This window comes from Camelus dromedarius, chromosome 16 (assembly GCF_036321535.1).
Source record: "Camelus dromedarius isolate mCamDro1 chromosome 16, mCamDro1.pat, whole genome shotgun sequence".
Taxonomy (NCBI): Eukaryota; Metazoa; Chordata; class Mammalia; order Artiodactyla; family Camelidae; genus Camelus; species Camelus dromedarius.
In genome coordinates, this window is record NC_087451.1 from 54,924,249 (window position 1) to 54,948,875 (window position 24,627).

The 24,627-nt window shown below is 50.1% G+C and overlaps 2 protein-coding genes and 1 non-coding gene across 3 annotated transcripts in view; 1 reads left to right on the plus strand and 2 right to left on the minus strand.

Moving 5' to 3' along the window:
• Positions 1–7,304: 7,304 nt before the first annotated feature.
• Positions 7,305–7,378, minus strand: TRNAN-GUU (transfer RNA asparagine (anticodon GUU)). The gene has a single exon. It is a non-coding gene; the product is annotated as a tRNA-Asn (tRNA).
• An 832-nt stretch (positions 7,379–8,210) lies between these two features.
• PSMB3 (proteasome 20S subunit beta 3) lies at positions 8,211–15,963 on the plus strand. Its single transcript, XM_031468221.2, has 6 exons — positions 8,211–8,320; positions 8,583–8,767; positions 10,939–11,046; positions 13,195–13,372; positions 14,828–14,922; positions 15,865–15,963. The coding sequence occupies exons 1-6, from the start codon at positions 8,318–8,320 to the stop codon at positions 15,911–15,913; spliced, it is 618 nt and encodes a 205-aa protein (XP_031324081.1). The 5' UTR covers positions 8,211–8,317; the 3' UTR covers positions 15,914–15,963.
• Positions 15,964–17,116: 1,153 nt separating this feature from the next.
• PIP4K2B (phosphatidylinositol-5-phosphate 4-kinase type 2 beta) overlaps positions 17,117–24,627 on the minus strand; it is a 35,372-nt gene continuing 27,861 nt past the window's right edge. Inside the window, exons 8-10 of the mRNA XM_010991847.3 lie at positions 22,406–22,664; positions 21,835–21,938; positions 17,117–21,206 (exon numbers count right to left, since the gene is read on the minus strand). Of these exons, the coding sequence (XP_010990149.1) occupies positions 21,126–21,206; positions 21,835–21,938; positions 22,406–22,664 (444 nt within the window). The 3' untranslated portion in view covers positions 17,117–21,125. The remainder of the gene's footprint in view (positions 21,207–21,834; positions 21,939–22,405; positions 22,665–24,627) is intronic.

Sequence of the window (24,627 nt, forward strand, 5' to 3'; positions counted from 1 at the left end):
GCTTATTTAATGAAATGAGCCCCCTTGCTACACTCCCTGCTCCCCTCACCCTATACCCAGGGGCCTCAGACTGTTACTTCTGGGGCTGGGGGTGGGGAGAAGCACTGATTGGTTCCACACCTGCTTGCCATGGTTACCTGCAGGGCCCTGCCAGTAGGTGTCAAGAACAACTGTAAACAGGAGCTCTGTTCCCCCACTGCACCCACTCACCATCTCCCCCCAACACCCTGGGCCTCAGGGTCCCACACCTCACACCCAGTTCCTCCCTAGATGCAGCTGGCTGGACCTCCAGGTCTTATCACTTTAGGGAAGAGCCTGAGGGAGAAAGGGAGGGAGAGACAAGTTCCAAGAAGCAGAAAAGGGAGACTGAGGGCCATTTGGGAGTGGCCCCATGAGATCTGGGTCAGTCCCAACCACATCCCCACAGCAGACCTGAGCACAGTCTCTCACCCCAAACCGGGAGCCAAGTCCTCCAACATCGTCTGCCCCTACACCACTGTCTGCAAGGGCATGATGGTGGGACTGTCCCTGCTCCTGGTCCCAGGGCCCCGGGTTTCAGGTACAGTGACAGGAAAGGAGCATGGTCAGCACCCAGCACTCCTCCTGGATGTTTGAGCCTGGCACCTGTTTTTCCCAATCCCCAAAGCTCCCTACTTATACAGACCACCCCGCATCTCTCCATTCTAACCAATCTTTTTCTGGAAGCTCCCTTGTAATTTAGGCTTCTCTTGCTGTCAGTTTTTTTCACTTTCCCCTGCAGAAATCACCAGTCTCTGATAACCCAGGGTCCCTTCTGCTCTTTCAGATGCCCAGCTACAGCAGTCTTTGCTCTTCACTCCCAGCTGCCTCACTAGAAAATCTCCAGTCTTGGGAACAGTCACTCAAGGTCACTCCAGACATCTAGAACTGCAGAGGGGGAAGGGAGCTTAGAAAGCATCTTGTCCAATTTTTTCATTTTATAGGTGAAGAAATCCAGAAAGAAATGACTTGTCTAAGGTCACACAGTAACTCTGAAGCCATCCTAGGACTAGACACGGCCCAACTCCCATTCCAGTGCTCTTTACACACAGGCACCCAGGCTGGGCTTCCCACTCATCTAAGGAACCAGCAAGCCTGGCCTGACTCTATCCAGGCAGGTGGAAGGTAGACCAGGTTCCCCAGAAGACCACTCCATGAGCCATCTGGGAGGGGTCAACATCTGGTCAAAATGTAACCATCAGCACACAATCTTGTTTTGAAGGAGGAAGAAGGGGCAGAGGCTAATGGCCTCACCCAACTTCCCTGATATCAGACAGGGAAGCAGGCTCTATGGAAGCTCAGTGAGCCAGAATGTACTGCGTCCCAGAAGTCCATTCCTCTCCTAGATGTGTGAGTTCAGCTGTGCAAGCCTGTGTATTTGTGGCAAGAGGTCTGCCTGGGACACTGCCAAATTCTCGGTGCTCCCTGATCCTTGACCCAAGGTCGAGGATCTGTTCCTTCTGCCTGTAGCATCAAAACAGCCCTCTAGTCTCCTGAAGCTAGGCTTACACTACCCTCCCCACCCCCACCCCACCCCCCAGCTCCCTAAGATCAAACAAAGACAAAAATCCAAAATACACACACATAGGCACACACAAGCAGACACACCCTCTCCATCTCTGTCTCACACTCACAACACACGGGGCCAGACAGACACTTGGCCAGACACACACACAGACACACCCCATCACATATACAGCCAGACCAGAGCCAGACCCATGTCTGCCAGATGCACAGGCCGCCCCCACTCACCCTAGAAGCACAGTCTGACATCCCTTCCTGAAACCAGAGGTGCAAATACACACTAAACTTTTGTGTATCCCTACCCAGGGTAAATTATAACATAAGTCTTCTGGCAACAAAGACAATGCAGCTCCCAACCTCTGCTCTGGGGGCCAGAGGCTGGAGGAGTGGGGTGGGCATCCAACCTGCACAAAGATGCAACCTCTTCCTGCTCAGGTTCTGTCCATTCCCATGGCAACAGCTCCATCAACCACAATTTCTCAGGCAAGGCCAGGAGCAGCAGAGAGGCGCCCTCCCCCCTAAAGACTTCAACTTCAACCCCACCCAGCTACACACAGTCAGAATCCCAAGTCCCAAGTCTCACCTCTGGCACGTTTCCTGCCTCATTCCAAAGACAGCTCTCAGACCTCAACCCCCAACTCCAAAGCAGGAAACCCCTGGGAAAACCTTCCCACCAAGAAGCTACAACAGAGCTGGCTTTATGCTCCTTCTCCAAGCACTAACACCTTGGAACAGAGTGCAGAGGAGGAGTAAGCAGAGAAATAGTTTCAGAAAGATACAAACTGCAAGAGGCCCAGAGAAGGACGCATCAGAACAGAGTGGGAGACAACCAGGAAACCACCTCCTCACTCCACCCCAGCGACTGGGAGTCCTGGAGAAACTGAGGCAGCCTGGCAGGGTGGGGGTTCTCTAAGAGACAAAGACGAGGGAAAAGCGCGGGGTAATGTTTCCACAATATTTACAGGCAAATTCACCACCCCCAGACCTCCTCCTTTCCCACCTCAAGCCATCCGGAGCAATTCTGGGAAAGATGGGGGCAGTGGGGGAGGGGGAGAGGCATGCCCGGGCCCCCTCGTGGAGACAGGAGGGGCAGGGGTATCTGTTCGTCGAGGGTTCCCACCCCCTTAGAACTAGAAGCAGGAGGGCCTAGGTAGGGAGGGGGGCAGCCCGGCTCCCCAGTGGAAGAGGGGCCAGCCCCCTCCTGCGTCTGCGGGGGACGGAAAATATCGCGATAAATCTCCCCCATCTCCATTCTACCCTTCGGCCCCGGTTTCCCCAGGAGCCTGGGTCAGAGGATCCAAGACCCCAGTTACCAGGTGGCCGCTCCTACCTTCCCTAGAGCCAAACTTTCGGCGGGGCCCAAGGAGGGGGTGTTCCGGAGAAAGAGGCTCTCTGTTGAGGTGGTTCGGGGAGGGGGCGGGGCACCCAGCCCCGGGATCAGGGGGAAAGGGACCGGCTGGGGGAGGTGCCGGAGAGGACAGAGCCCGGGAGGGACGAGCGCCCTCCCCCGGCCCCGCACCAACCAAAAAGCGCGTACCCTTCCTCCCGGCCTCAAGTCCTCGCGCGTCCACGACGCCCCCGTGCCCACGGAAGAAGCAGAGAGCGACCCCTCTCCAGACCCAAAGGGGTAGTGGGGGCGAGCCAAGGGCTGCTCTGGCTCGTGGGGAGGGATAGGGGGGCAGAGATCCGCCCCAGCGCGTAGCCCCAAAGCCCTTGTGGCTGCCTCGGACCCTCCCCCTCGCTACCTCAGGAGCACGGTCAGGGGGGCTGCGGCACAAAGAGGTGGTGGTCGAGGGAGACGCCAAATCGTTAAAAGGGGGAATCCACTTCGGCCATCTTGGAAGGGAGGAAAAGGAAAAGGAGAGAGAAAAAAGGGAAAAAGAAAAGCGGACAGGGCGAGCCAGGATGGGGGCTGGCGGGGTGCGGCGGAGACGGGAGACCAGGCCCCGCTCAGAGCTTCCCCCAACAGGGATTTGCAAAGAAGGATCTGCCGGCCCCCGGCCCCAGTCCCCAGATGGTTACAGGGTAGGAGGAGAGGAGAGGGGAGTCCGCGTCCGCTTACCTGGGTTCGGGGTCCGGTGGGTCTCGGGGAGGGGGGGATGGGAGGGAGGGAGGGAGGGAGGGGAGGGGAGGCCGCAGCCGTGTCGCTCGCTCGGCGGCGGGAGGGGAGAAACCTACGGTAAGAAAGGAGTTTGTGAAAGCGGCTTGGGGTGGGAGGGAGAGAGGGGAGGGGACGGAGGGGAGGGACTGGGGCTCGGTGGGGGGAGACAAAATGGCTTTTTTCCTCCAGACAAGAGTAGGTCCCGCCCACTACTCACCCACGTGACCTCATTCCTTCAGGGTGTTTGCGGAGAGGGGAGGAGGGAGGGGTAGAGGCTAACGCGGCTGCCCCCCTCCAGGTAGCCGGGCCCCCCAAAACTAGGACACGACCTCACCTTTCCCAATCTTCCCCTGACCCTGGGGGATGAATCCTCTTCTCAGGTACCCTCCTCAACCAACCTCTGCCCCCCAAATATGTGTGCGCCCCACACCCCCTGACCCTGCAATCCTCGCGCCTAGCTGAGGCGCCTGGAAAATGGTGAGATGAGGACTGGGCTGAAATGTGGCTCGCTCTGCAGTCCTCCACGCCTCGGCCTCGTCCCAAGGGCGCTGTGCTCGGGCGGGGGACGTGACGCCTCTGGCCACGCGTCCGGGTTATTTTCATTCACTCTAAGTGACACTCCCTTGAAATTAATAACTACATGAATGAGAGCGAGCGTGTCCTCCACACACCCCCTTACCCCACTCGGCGGCCTGGTCCCTGGCTCTAAAATGCAGCGCCCGGGACTCAGCCCGAGCGCTTCGGGGGAGCAAACCGCCAAGGCGACGGAGGCAGAGGCCTCGGGGGACATCTCGCGGCGGGGGCTCGGTCTGCTATGGTGGAAGCTGGCGCCCCGATGTGCTTGGTCAAAGAAAGGAACGCATCCTGGGCCGAGAGGCAAGTTGAAGACGGCAGCCCAGGCTCCGTCCCGAGATACAATAACCCGCCCGAAAGAGAGAGGCCCGAATGCACAAGAAAACCAGGAGCCGGGTCTCGGAAGTGGGCCCGCGCTTTTTTCCTGCCGAGCGCTGATTCCCGCATTTTTCGCCTGCGCGCCCATTTCGCTCCGCACTCTGCACGGTTGGTGCGCCTAGCTCGCCCGGGTGGCGGGACGAACCCGGCGAGCGCAATTGCAGCTAGCGCCACCAACTCCGACCATCGCTCCGGATTCCTCCTCGCGCTCGGGCTCGCGTCCCCACTGGCTCCCACCGGGAGGAAAGAACGAGAAGGGAGCTTGGAAAAGCTGGTAGCAGCAGCTGAGGCTGGCGCCGGGGAAGCGGATCGATACTACGTTACTGGGAAGACCGTGAGCCCGCCTCATTAGGACGGTCGATTCGCTTATTCGTTATTCACGATTTATTAGGGCTGGTCACTGTATCAGGCGCTCCAAAGAACTCGATTATCCACTTAGAAGGGCCATTAAGCGCACTGGCGGTGGGTGGCTCGAGTTAGGAAATTGGGAAACGAATCTTCAACAAGCATCAGACTGCCTGCCTTCTCCTTCTCTCCTTGCTCGCAGCCCAGGCATACCCGAAGCTGGGGCCCCTGGACTGAATGCTTTCACCCTTTGGCTGGCGACCAGGAGACCTGCGGACACTGGCCGCCAAGTGACCCCAGCTTCAGCCTTTGGTCCACACCCATCGAGTGGGGGCGGGGAGGAAGAGGAAGGGCGGGAGAGATTTCCGCCCAGAGAGGGTGGTATGAGAATCCGCGGGAGCAGGGCCAGGGGAGGATTCAGTCACCTGCTCCCCTGGTTGCGCACAGAGACTGGGAGTTCGTCGCCTTTCACGTAAAGGGGGCTCTTGATGTGGACACGCCCATTGTCCCTAGGGCAAGTGTGTCGCTGGCATCCTGGACTCTGTCCGGGAAGACTCGCGCATTATCTTCTGTCCCCCAATTGCCCTCAGGGGAGGGGAGTGCAGCGGGGACTCCTGATCTGCCACTCCTTTCGGCCTAGAAGATCCCGGGCAAGAGGAACCTGTAGGGGCTTCGTGAAGATCTCGGCCTCACCCACGATCCCCAGGGGGCACCCAGGAGCTGCCCTGGGTAGGGGTGGGCGAACATCAGATACTGGGAAGAGGGCTGAGGTCCCTCTGGCCACTAGGGGGACCACTGCGGCCCTTTAATCCTGGAGTGTTGCCCGAGAGGGACACCGTGCTCACCAGGGGTCCATTCACTTGTTCCTCAGGCAGTTACTAAGCCCAGGTCATGAGCAGACCACAAGATAGAAGGAGTTTGCTGAAGACCCCACTACCCAATAAAACTTAATTTTAGTCATTTCCATCCTGGGAGACCAAGTCCCACAACCCTGGCCCTTCTGGCTTATCAGAACTTTTTGACCTAACCTTTCTCACCTCTGAAGTTCCCCGGTTTCCCGATAAAGAAGCACCTGTCATGTGCCATTGTCATACTGAACCAGGCACAGGGCAAAAGGCTGATGAGCCCGCCTTTTGCCCGCAGGACGCTCACAGGCTGGTGGGGGCAAGCTGGAAGGTTACATAGCCAGTCCATTTAGCTTCCATGGCACTGTGTATCCCTCCCGTTTGTCCCCCACCACTTCTTTAAGCACGGGATGAGAGTCGGTGAGCACTGGGGAAGGCTTTCAGAAGAGGCCTCCTTTGAGCCCAATCTTGAGGAGGCACCAAATGTGGAAGGGAACTGCTTTGAGAAAGTCCTTTGCTTAGCTTCTCCGTAAAAACTCACTCCCAGCCGAGAGATGCGCCTCTGGCAGACATTAGATGCCCAAGCTTCCCCTCCATTGTGTTAGCTGTAGTACCTCTGGAGGTCATCTAGCTGACAAACTGTTCATCAGAGGAGTCACTGTGTCTGTCAGAGACTAGAAGCTTCCAGAGGGCAGGAACTCGGGAAAGTAAGGTTGTTTCCAGCACAAATACCAAGAGATACTGGGAGGATAAGATCTCTGGGAAGAGGATGACAATGGTAGGAGAGGGCAGTCCTCTATCGATTTTATGACTCTCTCTACCTCTATGTCCTTTACTCCTTCTCTCTCCCCTCAGCAATGTCCTTTGTCAGATTCTGCTTCTATTTCTCCACCCTCTTCCCCAAATCTCTGTATTTCTAGGGAAAAAAACTGTTTTGTTGTTGTTCGTTTGCTTTTTTCTCATGCTTCTCTTTTCCCTCTCTTCATTTTCTCCAGGTCTTCCTTCCATTCACCTCACCTATTTCTCTATCATATCCCCTCTTTCTTTCTCTCTGTGTATCACAGCTACGTTCTCCCTTTCTCACCTTTCTCTTCATCCTTCAATATGTCACTGCCTTTGTCTCTCGCGCTTTCTTCCTTTACAAATGTAGTATTTCCAGACTGTAATATTAATTGAGGCAGACAATGGAAAACTGTCCAGCTACCACAGCAAATTCATTTCTTAATCCTACGAAAAATGCAACTTGAAGCGTATTGCACTGTGAGACAAAAACCTGTCTTTGCCTTTCCTGCAGTCCAGCTTGGGGCGGGGTAGGAGCTAAGCGGCGGAGGGAAGTGCTGGAGAAATAATCCCGTCATTAACTGAACAATATCGAATTTTCAATCACAATGGTCCTCTGATTTGCTGTAGAAAAAGTGTTGTTCCTGCTATTTCAATTTAAAAAAAAAATTGTCTTTTCAGCAGTTGGGAGAATACTACTTTTGGCTTTTTCCTTTTTAGGGGAAGGAAAAAAGGAGCAGCGTCCCTGGGTGGGCTCGAACCACCAACCTTTCGGTTAACAGCCGAACGCGCTAACCGATTGCGCCACAGAGACTGTGACAACTGCTGATGCTGCGGTCAGTCGAGTCAACAGAAGTGAGCCTGCTTCTGCGCAGGAATTAGAACAGAAACCTCACAACTGGGTGAAGGAAGTCAAGCCCAAGGGAAAGAGAAAGGTCCCGATCTGGAGAGGGGAACAGGCGGGTCGTGCACGTCTCGCCTCCATTGGCCTGGGGGGGTGGATCATCTCCTGCTTCCTCTGTATCTGTTTTAGACATGGGGAAGCCCGGAACGTCCCTCTTTAGGATGATCTAAGACTGGGGATACATAAAGTCGACCTGCTGAAAGTCCCCCAAAGCAGAATCACTTTCGGCTTCCAAACCTCCCCTTTGCAGCTGAACCCCTGCAGGAGCAGAATTCCTGCGACGCCCTCCTTCTCCCTCTCGCAGCATTAAATGTAAGTTTTATGGGAGCTTCTTAAATACCAGGCACCGTTCTAGGCCAGTGCATGCCCAGAGCCTAGCCCGGTGCCTGGCACACAATCGATGTAAGTACTTGGAATGAATAAATGAATCAAGCTTCACAAGTAATATGCCCGACCCACACTGCGTGCGCTTAACCAGCTTGGTGGCCCTTCACTGGGGCGAAAGTCGTCTATCTCAGGTTTCAACAGCCACGTGGGCACAGGTTCCGGCCCCCGTCTCCGATGTCCGGAGTCTGGGTCCACCGCGATCCCAGTTTGCACCGCGACGCCGGGTTCTTCCGCATTCACAGTGACTTTTCACTTTCCGCTTTCCTCGCCTCGGTTTTGGCTTCTCAACCAAACTCCGGTACCGATGCCTGACAAAGGTGCACAGCCAATAGGAAGGCGAAATATCCCGGAAGGATCTGCCTCTCAGCCAATAGAGAGAAAGCAGCGAGGGTGGTTGCGCAGCGACAGCCATAGCCGGTTTGCTGGAATTGTGGCGGTTGGAGGTCTTAGTACACCGCAATCATGGTGAGATGGGAAACAAGGAGAAGGGACACGGGGTAGGGACTGAGGAACGGGGAGGGCGATCATGGGACGTTTGGGAGGCGGAGAGGCCTGGTGGTCGATTGAAGGAAGTGGCTCCAGTTTGAAGGTGGAGCGGACCGCTGTGGAGTTCGGGGCATCCAGGCACCTCCAGAGTGGAGAACAGTGCGTACAGGAGCCTCCGAATCGGGGGCTTGTGGCCGCGTTTGGCCTCTCGCACTGAGCTTCTCCGCTCTGTCTGCCCCAGTCTATTATGTCCTATAACGGAGGGGCCGTCATGGCCATGAAGGGGAAGAACTGTGTGGCCATCGCTGCCGACAGGCGCTTCGGGATCCAGGCCCAGATGGTGACCACGGACTTCCAGAAGATCTTTCCCATGGGCGACCGGCTGTATATCGGCCTGGCCGGGCTCGCCACCGACGTCCAGACAGTGTAAGTGTCGGGGGTCCCCGCCCACACCTACGCCTCTCCTAGGACCAACCTTGCTTAGCGGCTTGAGTGGCCTGGGTGTCAGTCATCTCCCACACACCAGTGAATGTGAGACTGCCAAACACCATAGTTGATAAGAGTGGTATCCTAAACCGAGTTACCAGCATTTACTCTGTGCCAAACACTGGGGAGAGCAACTTACTTGCATGGACTTTAATCTTCTTAACCACATTACCATGTTGCTGTCCCATTTTGCAGGTGAGGAAACTGAGGGTCTCACTAGAGCGTGTGTTGCCTAAGCTGTAAGCTAATGAATGTCACCCAGGATCCCAATCTCTGAGGTCAAAGACTGCTCAGGCTCTAAAGAACTTCAGGTCTAGTTGGGAGACAAGACAGGTGTACAGAAAGATAATTAACCCATAATGAGTCGGTGCATATTAATTGCTAGATTAGTTATCCAGTTGAAAGTGGTTCTGTGAGAGAAGGGAGACTCTGGGAGATGAAATAGGTAGCTCTTGTGATGGCCCATGTGTGAGGATTGTGGTCCTAATGGAGTGGAAGTGGTGGGAGAGGAGAGGAAGGCATTTCTGTGGGTTGTGCTGACCAACCTTAGTGGCAGCTGGGATATTGTGAGGCCAAAGAGTTATCCACTGAGGTCGGTGTCCACATCTTTTTTATCTCTTATGTGTATCTAGACTAGTACTTGGCATGTGAGCAATCCAGAAATGGTTTAAATATGATTTCTGTTTTGAGCATGTTGACTGAAGTATAGGAATTGGGAAAACTAGTCTTAGGGGAAAGGTGATGCCTTTGATTTTGATACCAGTTTTGAAAGGACAAGGCAAGCCAGGTAGAAACATCTTATGAGGAGCTGGTGTCTTGAAGTTATATCTCAGAGCTGGCTAGGCATTGGTGATCTGTTAAATCTAGGGGAACAGATTCTGGAGAGACAAAATATATAGAGGGAAAAAATAAGCTGCCACTTGAGAGCTGAACTGTAATATTTAGCAGTGAGGGAAGAAGAGAGGCCAGAGGAGAACAATCAGGGTAGAAGTTTCAAGAGGGAAGATGTGGTCACAGGTGGCAGATCCATCAGGAAGCTGGTGGCTTACAGAGCAGCAGTTCCTGGACTTAGTTCTTAGAAGACTGGGGGATAGTTCACTCATGTGAGTGGGAGCTTGTCAGAAAATTTTCTCCATCATTTCCCTTAAGTCTCCCTAAGTCTCAAGGACATATTACTCAGAAATTCTTCCTGAGCTCTAAACCCGCCAGCCATTTTTTCCCAGTTCTGATAGAATCAGAGTGATAGCTTAGCGTCCCTGTCGTTGTGAAGGACCCCATCCCCATCAGCCTTCCTGTTCTCCTCACACTGTTCCTCTTCTTCAGGGGGCTCTTCTCACCGAGTTTGCTTGTTTGTGGGCAGTCATGGCTAATTTTGCTAGGCCTCAGTTTCCTCACCTGTTAAATGGAGCTCAGGTCGTGTCTCAGGCTCTTTGTTCCGGTGTCCTGTGACTCATTGCTCTGCTTCCAGAAGGTATGTCATTGGTCTGCTCCCTGCGGGGCCTTTCCCTGGGCTCTGATGTGGCACTGGAGGAGGTGTGGCCTGTTTTCTTGGGCACCTCTCAGTCCGTTAGTGCAGCAGCTGCTGCTCATTAACACACATACTTCGCAGTTTTCCAAGCACCTTGTTGTTCACCTATACATCATCTCACTGCCAAGTGATTTATTTTGTCCCCTTCTTAGGGATGGAAAAATTAAGTGGTAAGATGAAGGCTTAGCCCAAGTCAGCTGTCTCAGTTCACTGCTCTTTCTACCATAAGCTCTCATCACTAGGCAGTATGCAGATTCCTGCCAAGAGTGAATTGTATAAACTATTCCTCAAAAGTATGGGAGGGGAAATCCACTTCTTAACTCCCCTTTTCTCGCCTCAAAAGAAGTATGAAAAAAAAAGGTTAGCAGAGTGGCATGTTTACAGGTAAAAGTGTTGGACAAGTCCTAAAAGTGGACAACGGGAGGCTGGGCCTCTGGTGTGAAGATCACTGGGATGGGGAGAGAGAAGTCTTGGCAGGGGCTGGGATTGTGCATCTCCTTCTGCACCTCCTGGCCTCCACAAGGTGGACACCAGGGGACACTCAGCAATGACTTAATAACTCACTTTTCTCCTCCTACCACAGCGCCCAGCGCCTCAAGTTTCGGCTGAACCTGTATGAGCTGAAGGAAGGTCGGCAGATCAAGCCTTACACCCTCATGAGCATGGTGGCCAACCTCCTGTATGAGAAACGGTAAGCAGAAGTGTAGCCTGGGACTGGGGGAATGCGGAAACCTTTGACTGGCCAAGTAGTATGGAAGGGGTGCCCAGGAAGGAGAGTCCTCCTCATCCACCCATTTCGTATTTGCAGGACAGTATCCTTATTTTATGGGTCTGTTTTCTAAGGGCCTATCTTAACAACCAAATAGGAAAGAAAGGGCTACTTCAGAAGAAGGCAGGGAGTGCAAACAGCAAATGAACTTACTCCTAGGTGACAGAGTTAACCTTACCAAAGTATGCCCTGGAGTCTGCCTGCCGGGAGCCACGCTTCCCTAAAGTCCTGTCATTCGAATCTCTGGAATACGTGGAACCTAAACACTGGGTATGTTCATTTTTGCCAGGTGAGGACTTTATGATGAGAAAGGAAGGGGCCCTTAACTGTAAAATTCAGTGCAGAGGCTAGGATGGAATTGAAGGGAGAACCTGGTAGGTACTTCCCCACCCACCTCTGGGCAAAACTGGGTGGCAGGACAATAGGTTGAGCTCTTTTTTCTTTAAAAAACAATACCAAAACCGTTCTATTTTGAAATAATTTTAGACTTTATACAAAAGTTGCAAAAGTACTCTTTAGCTTTCAAAACTGTTTTTGACATTTCCATACTGGTAGCAATATTGTTGCTTTTTTAGTATTAAAGAAATAAAACAAAGGGTTACCTTTTTTTTAGGTGTATGTTGATATCCTCAGCTATGAGTTGTCTGCCATCTGTGGTTACTAGGTTTATCAAAATCCCAAATTGAGAAAGGTTTAACAAAAGATTTTTTTTAACTGATTTATATGGGGGGAAATTGTTCTTTTTCTTTCTCTTTTAATTGAGATGTAATTGATTGATACTATTATATTACTTTCAGGTGTAGAGTGGAAGTCTTATAAAGTTGTACAAATTAACAAACATTTAGGTATACACTTAATGGCCCATGTTTATTGCAAATAATAAAAATACAGGACATCAAGGCTAACCTGGAAAATTCTAGATTCTTAGCTACTGTAACCAGGACCTTTCTCTACAAGCCTAACTGAAATCATTGATTTTCCAGCAGGATAGGCTAATACAGTGATTTGCAGAATTAAGCAATGTACAGACCCTTTTTAAAATAAAAAACTTCTCATGGACTCCAGAGAATCCATCCAGGCACCTCTGGGAAACACTGCCAGTAAAAATTAAGGTGGTACCTTAGCACTGACATGACTGGAAGTACAAAGGCAGGCCCTGAGCTGTTTTAAGGTTGTTACCCAGATAACACAGGATATTCTTACATTAACTTTATTTTCAGTTTATTGAGACAAAAATACAAAATTTAAAATTTCTTATAGGAATTTGATACCTAGGGATCTGTTTGAGAAATGCCAGATCAAAGCACGCTACTCCAACCTCTTCCTCCACCTTACGATGATTATTTTTGATTTAGAATTATTTTTTTCAGAGCTATAACTTAAGATCATTCCCTGAGAAATCACTGAGAGCCAATATAAAACATGGATGATGCCTCTTTACTTAATGTTTCTATTGAGGATAGTGGCCACTAGTTTTTGAGTATTTTATATATAAAGATTCTGAAGATTGGATCTTCTCAAAGCTTGAGGTCTGGAACAAGTTTCTGATGAGCTGTTATTTTCTGATGGCAGACAATGAAAATGACCCAGCTCACTGAGTATCCTTCTTTGCTTTGCCTGCTGGGAGACTCAGAACAAAACTTTCTGTTCAGTCTGAATGTGTTGTATTTTGTTTTAATGGTTTAGTTTCATTCTTCAGTGTGTTTTTTTACAAAGTGCTTCAAATCTTTTTTTGAAAGGAGTAAAGGTATAGGTGTATAAATAGAAGATTGAATGGTAATAGGACCTGGATGATGATAGGGGAGATGGAGGGACGGGGAACCAGAATTCCTGAAGAAAGGAAGAGGAAGAGAGGGTCGGGGTGATGAGGATATGAAGGTGAGTGTCAGAGAAAAGAAGAGAAAGTCTTAGAGCATTGCTCAGTGCCAGGGGGTTGGGAGTGGGTCCTGCCCCAAGCAGGCCCTCCACCCTCCTCCCTGGGCCTGATCCATGGCTTTGTTTGAATAGGCCTGAGCAGGAAAGTTAATGTTCTTGTGCTCTGGTTTCTCTCTCTGCTCCTGGCCCCAACAGGTTCGGGCCCTACTACACTGAGCCAGTCATTGCCGGCTTGGACCCAAAGACCTTTAAGCCTTTCATCTGCTCTCTAGACCTCATCGGCTGCCCCATGGTGACTGATGACTTTGTGGTCAGTGGCACCTGCACCGAACAAATGTACGGCATGTGTGAGTCCCTCTGGGAGCCCAACATGGTGAGTTGGTGGCACGGGGTGAGACTGGGTTCTGTGGTGCCCACCCCTTGGCCATCGGGGGAAACGTGTCTCCCTGGCAGGTAATGAGAATGGTGTGGGTAGGAGAGAAAGCCACAACTGCCGAACCTTCAAAGGGTGTCCAGAAACTCTGTGTGCCAGGGCTTTGGTGTGGGCTGGCTGGCTGGCTGGCTCCCAGGGAGGGCACCTTCTGTTAGGGGTACTTCAGTCAGGTATTTGCTACAGCAACAGATAATTCCTTACACTGGGTTTAAGGGATTCTCACAACCATTCACTGAACATTTAACAAGGTGTAGGGTTAGAATAGGCCCTGGAGCCAGGTTGTCTGCATGGGAAACCCAGATCCACCTACGATTTAATTAGTTATGTTCTTCTTTGCTTCTCTGTTGCTTCCATTTCCTCAGCTGTAAAATGAGGGTAACAATAGAACCTACCTTATGAGTGGTGGTGTGAGGAAATCACCTGGAAGGACTGGAATAGTGCCTTCCAGGCTCTCGGGAAACCAGACAGTCTGTTTTCAAGGGCTCTCCGCAGCCTGATGAAGCAAGACAGATACCCAAATACTTGTTAAAATGAAGTTTGCCAGGAAAAGGAGGAAAGAAAAGGCATGGCTGGCAGAAGGAACAGCCTATGCAAAGATACAGGAGGGGCCAAGTGTGTCCAGTGACTGGAGAGTGCTTGCTGTGGCTGCTGGAGTGTGGGCAGAATGTGGGGGGAGAGAAAGGCGGATGACACTTTGCAATGCCTTGAATGCCACGCCAAGGAGTTTGAACTCTTTCTTTTGGTATGGTGTCAAAGGCAGTAAGAAACCTGAGGAACTGGAGGCCTGCAGGTAGGCAGGACAGGATACTGTAGTCACCTGTGGGAGGTGCTGAGGTCCTGAGCAAAGAGAGTGGCAGTTTGGGAGTGGGACAGGCAGAGTCTAGAGAACTTGGTCACTTAAAACAGAAGTGAGGGAGGTGGAGATATGAGGACCCTAGAGTTTTCTAGCTAAGTCAACCAAGATAGAGAATGTTGGAAAAGGAACAGGTTTGGGAGGGAATGGGTTCATGGTTGGAACGGTTGAGTTTTGAGGTACCTCTGGGCCACTCAGGAGGAGAGCCCACCAGAGAGCTGATAAAGCACACAGGAGCCACGGGGATTCTTCTACCCATTTTCCAGAAGAGGAATTGAGGCTTAGGGTAGAGACATGTGACTTGTTCAAGATCACACTGCTGGTTAGTGGAGGGAGTTCAGGGCTTGAACTTTTCCTTCCATAACCTTGCTTCCTTCTGAGAAGGAACTGAGGTGGCTTCTCAAATCCAAGGAGCTACCTCTCACTTCAGGCACGGGAGAGGCCAGAGCTGGCCACCTTGAGCCTAGAGAAAAAAGTTAAGGAGCCAGACCAAGTTAGGCTCCGAGGCTCTGGGAATTGAAAGGCTTCTGCTCTGTTGGCAGGATCCAGAACACCTATTTGAAACCATCTCACAAGCCATGCTGAATGCTGTGGACAGGGACGCAGTGTCGGGCATGGGAGTCATTGTCCACATCATGTGAGTATGCGTTGGGAGAAGTCTAGCAGCTTTGCAGACACCTGCCTCTCCTCTTCTGCACAAATACCACATCTTCCCAGCCCCCTAGTCAGGTGTGAAATAAGAAAGGCACTTGCAGCAGGCATGGGATAGCAGAAATCCATGCTTCCTAAGGGTGGCGGCTGGGAACCTACCCAGGTTTTCCTGGTCTCTGTCTGGTGAGGCTCCCTGACCCTAACAGTCTCCTCCCCTTGATCACAGTAGACATTTCTTTCTATCCTGAACAGTGTCCCCAGAGTCTCAGGAACCTGTGTGGGAATGAGCCACAGTAGAGCTACTGCAAATTGATTGAAATAAATGCTGGGTGGCTCCTCTCCTCTCCCAGCTCACACCAGTGTGGAACCCACAACTGTGTGGTCTACTCAGCTCTGGGAACGATTTTCCAACCCCCAGCCAGATTCCTAACTGACACCCCCTTTTCCTTTGTACTTGCTTGGGGTTGTCACCAGGAACCTGACTGGATGAAGTCAAAGGTATCCTCCCAAAAGCTTTCCTTGGGAACATCCCAGCCTAAGCCTTAGGACCCTTTTGTTATGGGATAAGCTGCTTAATTACCGTGAAAAAGAGATTGGGGCTGATAGAGAATTTACCACCCCCAGGATTTTTTATGATCACTGGAGTGAAACACATCACACCTCCTTCCTAGGCCTCTAGACCTGGGAAGCTCCTTCCCTTCTTTGGAGGGCTTCACATTCTGGCCCTGAATCATCTCAACTTTTGATGGCTCCACCTATAGAAATTTCTCCGTTCTCCCCCTTCCTCACCACAGGCCGAGGAAATGAGCTAACATTAACCATTAACAAAACACGGGCAAAACTTAACCCCAGTTAGGACAGCTGTTTGTTCTAGTTTGTTCTGCCGTCTAGATGGGTGTAGATGTTTTGTGACTTTCTCCCTCTGCAGTGAGAAGGACAAAATCACCACCAGGACACTGAAGGCCCGAATGGACTAACTCTGTTCCCAGAGCCCCCACCTTTTTTTTAAATAAAAGTTTTTCTTTCACTCCTGCTTCTCTGTCTTTTGAGTTCTTTACCAGATCTCTGTCCCCAGCTGGGCAGTTACAAATAGCTGCTTGGGTTATAGCTCACCCCTCAGGTTTTCTTCTTGACTTGCAGCATGCTCTGCCGGCCCATGCGCAGGGATAATATCTACAGATCACTTGTTGGCTGCCTGCTATGTGCTAGCGCAGCACAAAGTGCTTTACACATTCTAGAATTTAATCATGTTGACTTAAAGTAATTGACATCCTTGTTTAATGGTAGTTAAATAACTTGCCCATGGCCACTTTAATAGGTGGTAGGGCAAAGATGTAAACCCGTGTTCCATTTGACTCCAAAGCCAATCCTTTTTATTCAATTCTTGTAAAACCCTTAAATCTTCTTTCATTTTTTCAGACAGAAATTTGGCCAAGTATCCACAAGTAATTTCCTTGTACATCAGTGTTTTTTAACCGTGGCTGCACATTAGTCACCTAGGGAGCTTCTAAAACACAGGTATTTAGATCCCATCCCTCAAGATTCTGATTTATCTGGCCTTTTAAAGGGGCCTGGGCACCTATTTTTCCAAAAGCTCCCCAAATGATTCCAGCTTGCAACCTAGATGCCCTGATTAGCAAGTAGTTCCTAAACTTTAGGCTCCATCAGAATCACCTGGAGGGCTTGTTAAAACAGTTTCTGATTCAGGCCTGCAGAGGGACTGGAGAATTTGATTCCCACATGCTGCTGATGCTGCTAGTCCAGAACCACACTTTGAGAACCACCAGATTTTAATCTAAAAGAGTTTAGATGGAGAACCTGAGGCACACAGAGGTGTCTTGTTAAGTCAGCCACATAGCTAGTCAAGGGAGATCTGGGGCAGGTGTGTGGCTTCTGGCAAGTGTTGTTGGTTCTATGCAGCTGGAGAAGGGAGGGCCAGTTTGTCTGCTCCCCAGCGAGCACGGGAGCGACGGCTGACAGGCCCTGGTGCCTGTGCTCTTAACCACTGCTTAGCGACTGCGCCTGAAAGTGGGTGACCAAAGTCACTGACGTCTTTCTCCAAACTCAAGCCATACCCTGACTTAGCCCAGGCAGCCTTTGAAACTGGGACCCAAACCTTTTAATTATGAAAAGGATAAATAAAAGGCTCATTTCCAAAGGACTCACACATAACAGGTATATACACAAAGCTTTTTTGAGTTTTATTTTTTTCCTCGGGTTGGAGATTCATCTTAACATGCATGCATTTTAAAACAGTAACGAGGTCTCGAATTGTTCCGAGCAGACGTTAGACAAGCACAGGGGGTTGAAAATTCCTATTTAAAAAATGGAAATTGCAGTGGGAAACTGAGAAGTCACACACATATGGTGGGGTGGTAGTTTATCCTGCTCCCCCAAAAGCTGAATCTAAACTTTATTCACATTTTTTGATTACAATATCTGACCTGATGCTTGAGTGTGCTGAGCAGCACCAGGCCTTCCCCCAAAGGTTGTTGGTTCCCACTTCCTCACAAAATGGCTCTGAGCAAGGGGAAGGGGCTTCTCTGGAAGTTTCCTCCCCAGCCTCCAAAGGATCTCGGCACAACTCGCTGGGGACAGGCAATTCTCTTCCCTTTGGAGACACTCTCCCTAAGTGGCACGTTTCAGAAGGCTAGGGCTATGTCATAGCCCCCTGCAGATGGCTGGTAAAGTTGGGGGCAGTTTGAATGTTTTCCCTTTGATTCCTGTGCTCAGGCTGGATCCCCCTCCCCACATTTCTGCCAGAAAGAAGTGAGGTCCCTGGAACTGGGGGAGCCACAGGTCTAAGGCCAGAGCTCTAAGGGTAGTTTAAACACACTGTCCCTTCTGGCCCCTAACACTTGAGTAGCTCAAATGCTGGGGATTGCTGTATTTTTCTCCCTACCTGAATTGGTAAAAAGACAATTACGGGGGTGGGATTGGCTACTGAGAAAAGTCCTGGGTCTTTGGTCCACCTCCCCGGGGCAGGCCCTGGCAGACTGTGAAGAGGGGAAACTTGGTAGGGCAGGAGTGAGTCCTGAGCACTACCAGGGGACCTGTTTGAGGTCTAAAGCACAGGCAAGAGAAACAAAAGTAGGAAGAGGGAGAAGGGAGGACGAGCTGCCTGTGGTGGGAACCTAGGGTGTGCCACTGAGAAAAGCCAAGGGGCGACTCGTAGCACGTGCCACAGACCCGTAACCCCTGAGCTAGATAAGGAGAGATCAAGCACTGCTTCGGTCTGTGCTCCTGGAGCTGCTGGCTTCCTAACCTGCCCCGTAACCCCCAAACTGCAGGGCACAGGGAAGGAGCTTGCACTGGGGGACCAAGACTCAGTGGTTCATTAATAGGAACAAGGGCCAGAGGCCTGCTAGTGGTCTAAGCGGAATTTTCAGAGAACCCCTCCCTTTGGTGGGGAGACCTGGGAGACTAGAGTTTTCTCAGCCACACTTTCAGAATTAGAGGGGCAGGACAGGAGAAGCTGTGACTGGTTAAATGGTAGAGGGAGAGAACAGAGGGGAATCCTGTCCTTATCCCTAACCAGGCCTCACCTAGTCAGCCACATCCCATTCTTATTATCTTTGTTCTTGGGAGACCCCAAATTATTCTGGGATGCCATAAGACCTTTCAGCTTTTCTTCATGGCTCCAAAGAGTGATGGGGAGGGTAGTCACCTCCCCTTGGATGCCTTCTACTGCCCAGCGAGGGAAGAGTGGGGCTTGGAGAAGAGTAGGGGCAGACAAGTTTGGGGATCACTTCACTTCCTCTACATTCAGACTGCAAACCAAATATAATATCTTCATCGTTACAAAAAAAAAAAGAAAAAACTTGTATAAACCAAGATAAATAGCTTTTAAACATCTGAATGCCAAAGGAATTAGAGGACCAAACCCAAGGTTTTGCCGATAGCACAGAGAATGACCTTTAAAAAAAATTTAAAATCCTCCAAACCACTGCTCAAATGTTTCGACTCGGTCAACAATACTGTCAGAAAAACAAAAAGAGCATTTAAAATAGAATGCTATCTCTCAAAATGTAAACAATGTACAAAAAAAAACACCCCACAAAAACTCAATGTTAAAGAAGTTAGATATCTGGTAGCTCACCTTTAACTGACACGACTGGTTACACTTTTCGTACACGTTATGGCAACACGATCAGCAGACCAAATGCAGGAAGCCGATGGGAGCCCAAGGCTGTGGAGGCCGTTGGGGGACAACCTGCCAAGCTTCGGAGACGCTGGGCCTGACTAGGAGCAGATCCAAATTTTCATTCTTGATCAGGAGATGAGGAAATCAAGTCCAAACATCATTCCTACTAATCCCTTCTTAAGTCAAATGTGTTTTCTTCATGAGTCACTTGGTTCCAAGTTCTTCCCCAAGTCACTTCGCAGTCTTGCTGCTGACGTTCAGAACTTCCTACAGCCCCTTCCTGGGGCCAGGGCAGTTATTTGGCCCCAGTCTGCCTCTTCCAGAAGGGTTCCAACAGCCCCAGTGGAGTCCAAGAATGCGGCCTCCCTGACCTAAATGCTGTCGGCTAGGCACAGAGACGGTGCTCGTTCCTGCTCCAGAAGCTGAGCTTGGCCAGGTTTGGAGGAAGCCAAGGAAACCAATCTACTCATTCAAAATGGTTCCACAAACTTTCTTTCAATCTGTGGAGTTATCTACAAGTTTTACCGTATCTCATCCCAAATCCCCAGTTCCTGGTGAGGTGAGAAGATGCAGGAATGTACCTCCCCCAGCACAGGGTTGTTTTCTCTCCTAGCCAGACCAGACTGCTCTGATGGCATCACAGAGGGGCACAATTCTGAGGCTCAGTTCTGAGGCCTGGGTAGCAGGCTCAGAAGGTGAGTAGAGATCCTGTAGGAAGCTGCAGGATGCCACTCCAGAGGAGGCCTGTGGGTGGCTGAGCTGCTAAAAGTCTAGAGGCGGGCATCAAGGAGAAACAGCTCTGAGGTTGGGGCCAGGTGGAACCCCACATCAAGCCTCCACACTGGAGCTCCTGGGTCATATCCTCAAGTGGCTCAGGCTTGGGTGCCACACTCCAAGGTATGCTGGCCACAACCATCCAGGTGACAAACCACAGGCACAGGGAGTCAGATAACCTACATGGTAGCCCTGGGGCTTGAAGAGGTATCTCTGCAAGGAGCAGCCCAGGCATGTGGAGATCTGCCCCCACCTAAAAGCTCACTGATAAGTGAGAGTGCCTGGGAGAAGGTTAGAAGGAAGTAAATGGATGGAGGGCACAAGACTTCACTTGATACTCATCAGCCATTTAAGCACGAGGGTCGTGTTATATCGAAAGGTGATTTCTAGTTCCTCTTGACTCAGTGAGCAACAGGCTTTATGGTGAAATCTGAACTCCAGGGACCGAGAGCCCAGGGGCTTGGGTGATGGTCATGGGGTTCTCTGAGAACCAGCTGTCTGAGAGCCCACCAGCCCCCACCGAACCCTTACCATCCATGAGGATGAACTCACTCCCGTCTAAGATCTGTGATTCTGATCCAAGATGCCTGATGTTGATCTGGAGTGTTCCTTCAGGAGGGACAGCATTTACATGGAGGAATCATGTAACATTTCACTTGGATCCAAGGCGGAAAGGTGAAGGAAGCTGTGCACGATACTCCATGAAATAAAAAAATTAAATCCAGACTAGATCAAATGCAGCAGGGCTGAGGCGGTCTAACCGCCTCTCCTCTGGTATCAGCGCTTTGCTCTGAGAGGACCCTTGGCTGGGTCTATGAGTGCTTCTTTAATTGAAGGGAACTGACGGCAGGGCAGGGATGGGGAGGGTGGATAAGGTGACAGACATCATTATAAATAGCAAATCTGGAGCAATGAAATTTCAAAAACAAAACCCAAATAAACCCACAAAGTCATCTCTACCCTCAAGGTATCTTAAAAGGTTACAAGGTAACAAAAAGGAAACTCCTTTTTTAACCTGGGTAAATGAGGGGGGAAGAAATCAAGGGTAAGCAGAAGGTGAGGCTACATCCTGTGAGCACGCACACACAGCACATCCCCTCCTCCCCAGCGAGGGTCTCTTTCAGTGTCACAGGCTGCAGTCTCATTGCTAAAGCCCTTCCCTACCCCCACTCTGCTCCCCACCCTCCCATCTAGCCCAAATACACCCTCTCCCTCTTCCAATCCCCGACCCCACATCCAGCACTCTGGCTCTGGCTGACGGTAGAGGGTAACTACGTCAGGATGTTGGACATGAACTCGTTGAAGCGTTTGGAGTACTGTTCAGGGTTCACAGTCGAGATCTCGGCCCCCGCCTGTAATATACAGAAGCCAACTCAGGTCGAGCTCCTTGGTCTCCATCAGGAGGCTGCACCTGGGAGGGGTCTGGGTATTCAGGAACCTCTGGTTCCGCATAAGAGCTAAATACTACCCACCGCCCCCAACTGGGCAGGCCACTTTGAGAAACGGTTCCCATGTCTCAAAATTGCCCTGGCCCCACTCCTCTGATTCACAACCCTCAGGGCTGTACCCACTGAAGGAGGACAAGGCAGTGGGGGAGGTGGCAGAGAAGCTCCAGATCTCTGTGGGGCCCCTGTTTGGAGAACAGTAGTTTGAAGTCCATGGGGAAACAGGCCCCTGGGGAGCAGTGTGGGCATGTAAACAGAGCTATTACCAGCGGTCAACAAGACGCACAATATGCCCAGCAGCCCTGGGGAAAGGAGCCAGAGAACTAGGCGAAAAACAAGTTGGGCATATCAGCCAGCCGCAGGGAGGGGATATGCTGTAGACGGTGAAGAGGGGACACAAAGCAACCAGGCAGGCTGCCCTTCCTGTTCCCTGTCCTGGAGGGAGGGGGCAGGAGGGTGTTTCCTTAGAGCAAGAGGCCTCCTTGGGGTCTGAGAGCCCACCCCCCAGGCCTCGATGGAGACAGGGAGAACTCACCCCATGTTTCACTGTTTTGGCAGCATGTGCAGCTTTCTTCTTAGCATCATATGGCGTAAGTATATCAATGATGGCCATGAAATAAACTTCCTTCTTGGGGGCACCTGAATGAGGAGAGGAAGCAGGAAAGAAGAGGCAGGCAGAAGACCAGAAAGCAGCTGGGTCCATAACTCCTCAGATATGACATCCAGATTCATCCCTATCATTTGGAATCTGAGAAAAGGGATGGCCAGTGGAGTCCTTCTTAGAAGCTTTCATAGCTCTTACTTAATTTGATCTTCACAGCTACCCTGTGGGATTGACATGAGACTATTTATGAGGTTTTGTCCACCCCATGAACCAGAGCTCAACCACGCCTCAGCTATGCAGGACAAGCGAAGAGTGAAAGAAGGCCTGACAGAGAAGGATCCTAGGGCCCCAGAAGACAGAGTGACCGGTAGTGACCCAGGATGGCAGCCTGGAGCCAGAAAGAGGCCAAAGTCAACAGTTAATAAGGTGGAAGCCCAGACACCTATGGGTCATCTACACAACAGGCCTGAAGGGGGAGGTACAGGTGCAGGCTCCTACTTACTTTCATGGCTTTTCATGGCATAGACATCAACAGAGGGATCAAACTCGCCAGGCCCGAAGAACCGGGGAAAGCTGAGGAGGTTGCCCGGGCTGTCAGGAGGTGTGCCGTAGGAACAGAGCAGGTTGCCGCCCACCCCGTCGTTCTCACACTCCTCATCCTCTGCCCGCTCCTCCACCTCCATCTCCTCCTGCTCTGCCCGGTCCACATCGTGGATGCCCACCAGCAGGCTGTAGTCCATGATCTTCAGCTGGGCCAGGAACTAGGGAGATGGGGGAAGGAGAGGTGGAAGGAAGAGGTTACATGGGACATCTGGAGAGGCAGAGTGGTATCTGGAAAGAGGAGAAAGTGCATTCCTTTCAACTCAATTCTCCCATTCTGAATAAGACAGTAGAGTCTGCCCTCAATGAACTTGATGTCTAATGGAAAAGACAGTCATTCCACAAGGGCAAGAAGCTGTGGGAGTCCAAAGCAGCAGGGGGAAGGCCTCCATGAGGAAAGGAGTTGAAACTGAGCCTCATGGATGAAGAGGAGTCAGGCAGGCAGAGGTTGGGAGTAAAAGTAGAAGGCGCACTGCAGGAAGAGGAAACATGCCATTCCATCTGGGATCAAAAGAGGACATGGCTAGCCAAAACAAACTTGAGAAAGAAGAATGGAGCTGGAAGAATCATGCTCTCTGACTTCAGACTATACTACAAAGCTACAGTAATCAGAACAGTATGGTACTGGCACAGAAACAGACACACAGATCAATGGAACAGTATAAAAGCCCAGAAATAAACCCATGCACTTATGGGTCAATTAATCTACAAAGGAGACAAGAATATATAATGGAGAAAAGATAGTCTTTTCAATAAGCAGTGCTGGGAAAACTGGACAGCTACATGTAAAAGTATGAAATTAGAACATTCTCTACCACCATAAGCAAAAGTAAACTCAGAATGGATTAAAGACCTAAATGTAAGACCAGATACTATAAAACCCCTAGAGGAAAACATAGACAACAGTCTGACATAAATCACAGCAATATTTTTTTGGATCCATGTCCTAAAGTAATGGAAACAAAAGCAAAAATAAACAAGCGGAGACCTAATTAAATTTAAAAGCTTTTGCACAGCAAAGGAGACCATAAATAAAAAGACAACCTACAGAATGGGAGAAAATATTTTCAAATAATGTGACTGATAAGAGATTAATTTCTAAAATATACAAACAGCTTATACAGCTCAATATAAAAAACAAACCACCCTTCTGGATACAAGCCCAGGAGTGGGATTCCTGGGTCATACTGTAAGTCTATAAGTCTATTCCTAGTCTTTTGAGGAATCTCCACACTGTTTTCCATACTGACGGCACCAAACTGCATTCCCACCAGCAGTGTAGGAGGATTCCCCTTTCTCCACAGCCTCTCCAGCATTTGTCATTTGTGGATTTTTGAATGACGGCTATTCTGACTGGTGTGAGGTGATACCTCATTGTAGTTTTGATTTGCATTTCTCTGATAATTAGTGATATTGAGTATTTTTTCATGTGCCTTTTGATCATTTGTATGTCTTCCTTGGAGAACTGCTTGTTTAGGTCTTCTGCCCATTTTTGGATTGGGTTATTTATTTTTTTTCTTATTGATTCGTATGATCTGCTTATATATTCTGGAGATCAAGCCTTTGTCGGTTTCATTTGCAAAAATTTTCTCCCATTCCATAGGTTGTTTTCTTGTTTTACTTATGGTTTCCTTTGCTGTGCAGAAGCTTGTAAGTTTCATTAGGTCCCATTTGTTTATTCTTGCTTTTATTTCTACTAGGAGAAAATTTTTGAAATGTATGTCAGAAAATGTTTTGCCTATGTTTTCCTCTAGGAGGTTTATTGTATCTTGTATCCAGAAGGAACCCTACTTCAGGATGACACCTGCACCCCAGTGTTCATAGCAGCACTATTTACAATATTCAAAACATGGAAACAGCCTAAATGTCCATCAACAGGTGACTGGATAAAGAAGATGTGGTATATTTATACAATGGAATAGTACTCAGCCATAAAAACCGACAACATAACGCCATCTGCAGCAACATGGATGCTCCTGGAGAATGTCATTCTAAGCGAAGTAAGCCAGAAAGAGAAAGAAAAATACCATATGAGATCACTCATATGTGGAATCTAAAAAACAAACAAACAGACAAACAAAAACAAAGCGTAAATACAGGACAGAAATAGACTCATAGACAGAG

Bases quoted from the DNA above. Each gene is read 5' to 3' on its own strand.
- PSMB3 (XM_031468221.2), top strand. The intron at 11,047-13,194 runs GTAAGCAGAAGT...TGGCCCCAACAG, and splicing joins AACCTCCTGTATGAGAAACG to GTTCGGGCCCTACTACACTG. The intron at 14,923-15,864 runs GTGAGTATGCGT...CTCCCTCTGCAG, and splicing joins GGAGTCATTGTCCACATCAT to TGAGAAGGACAAAATCACCA.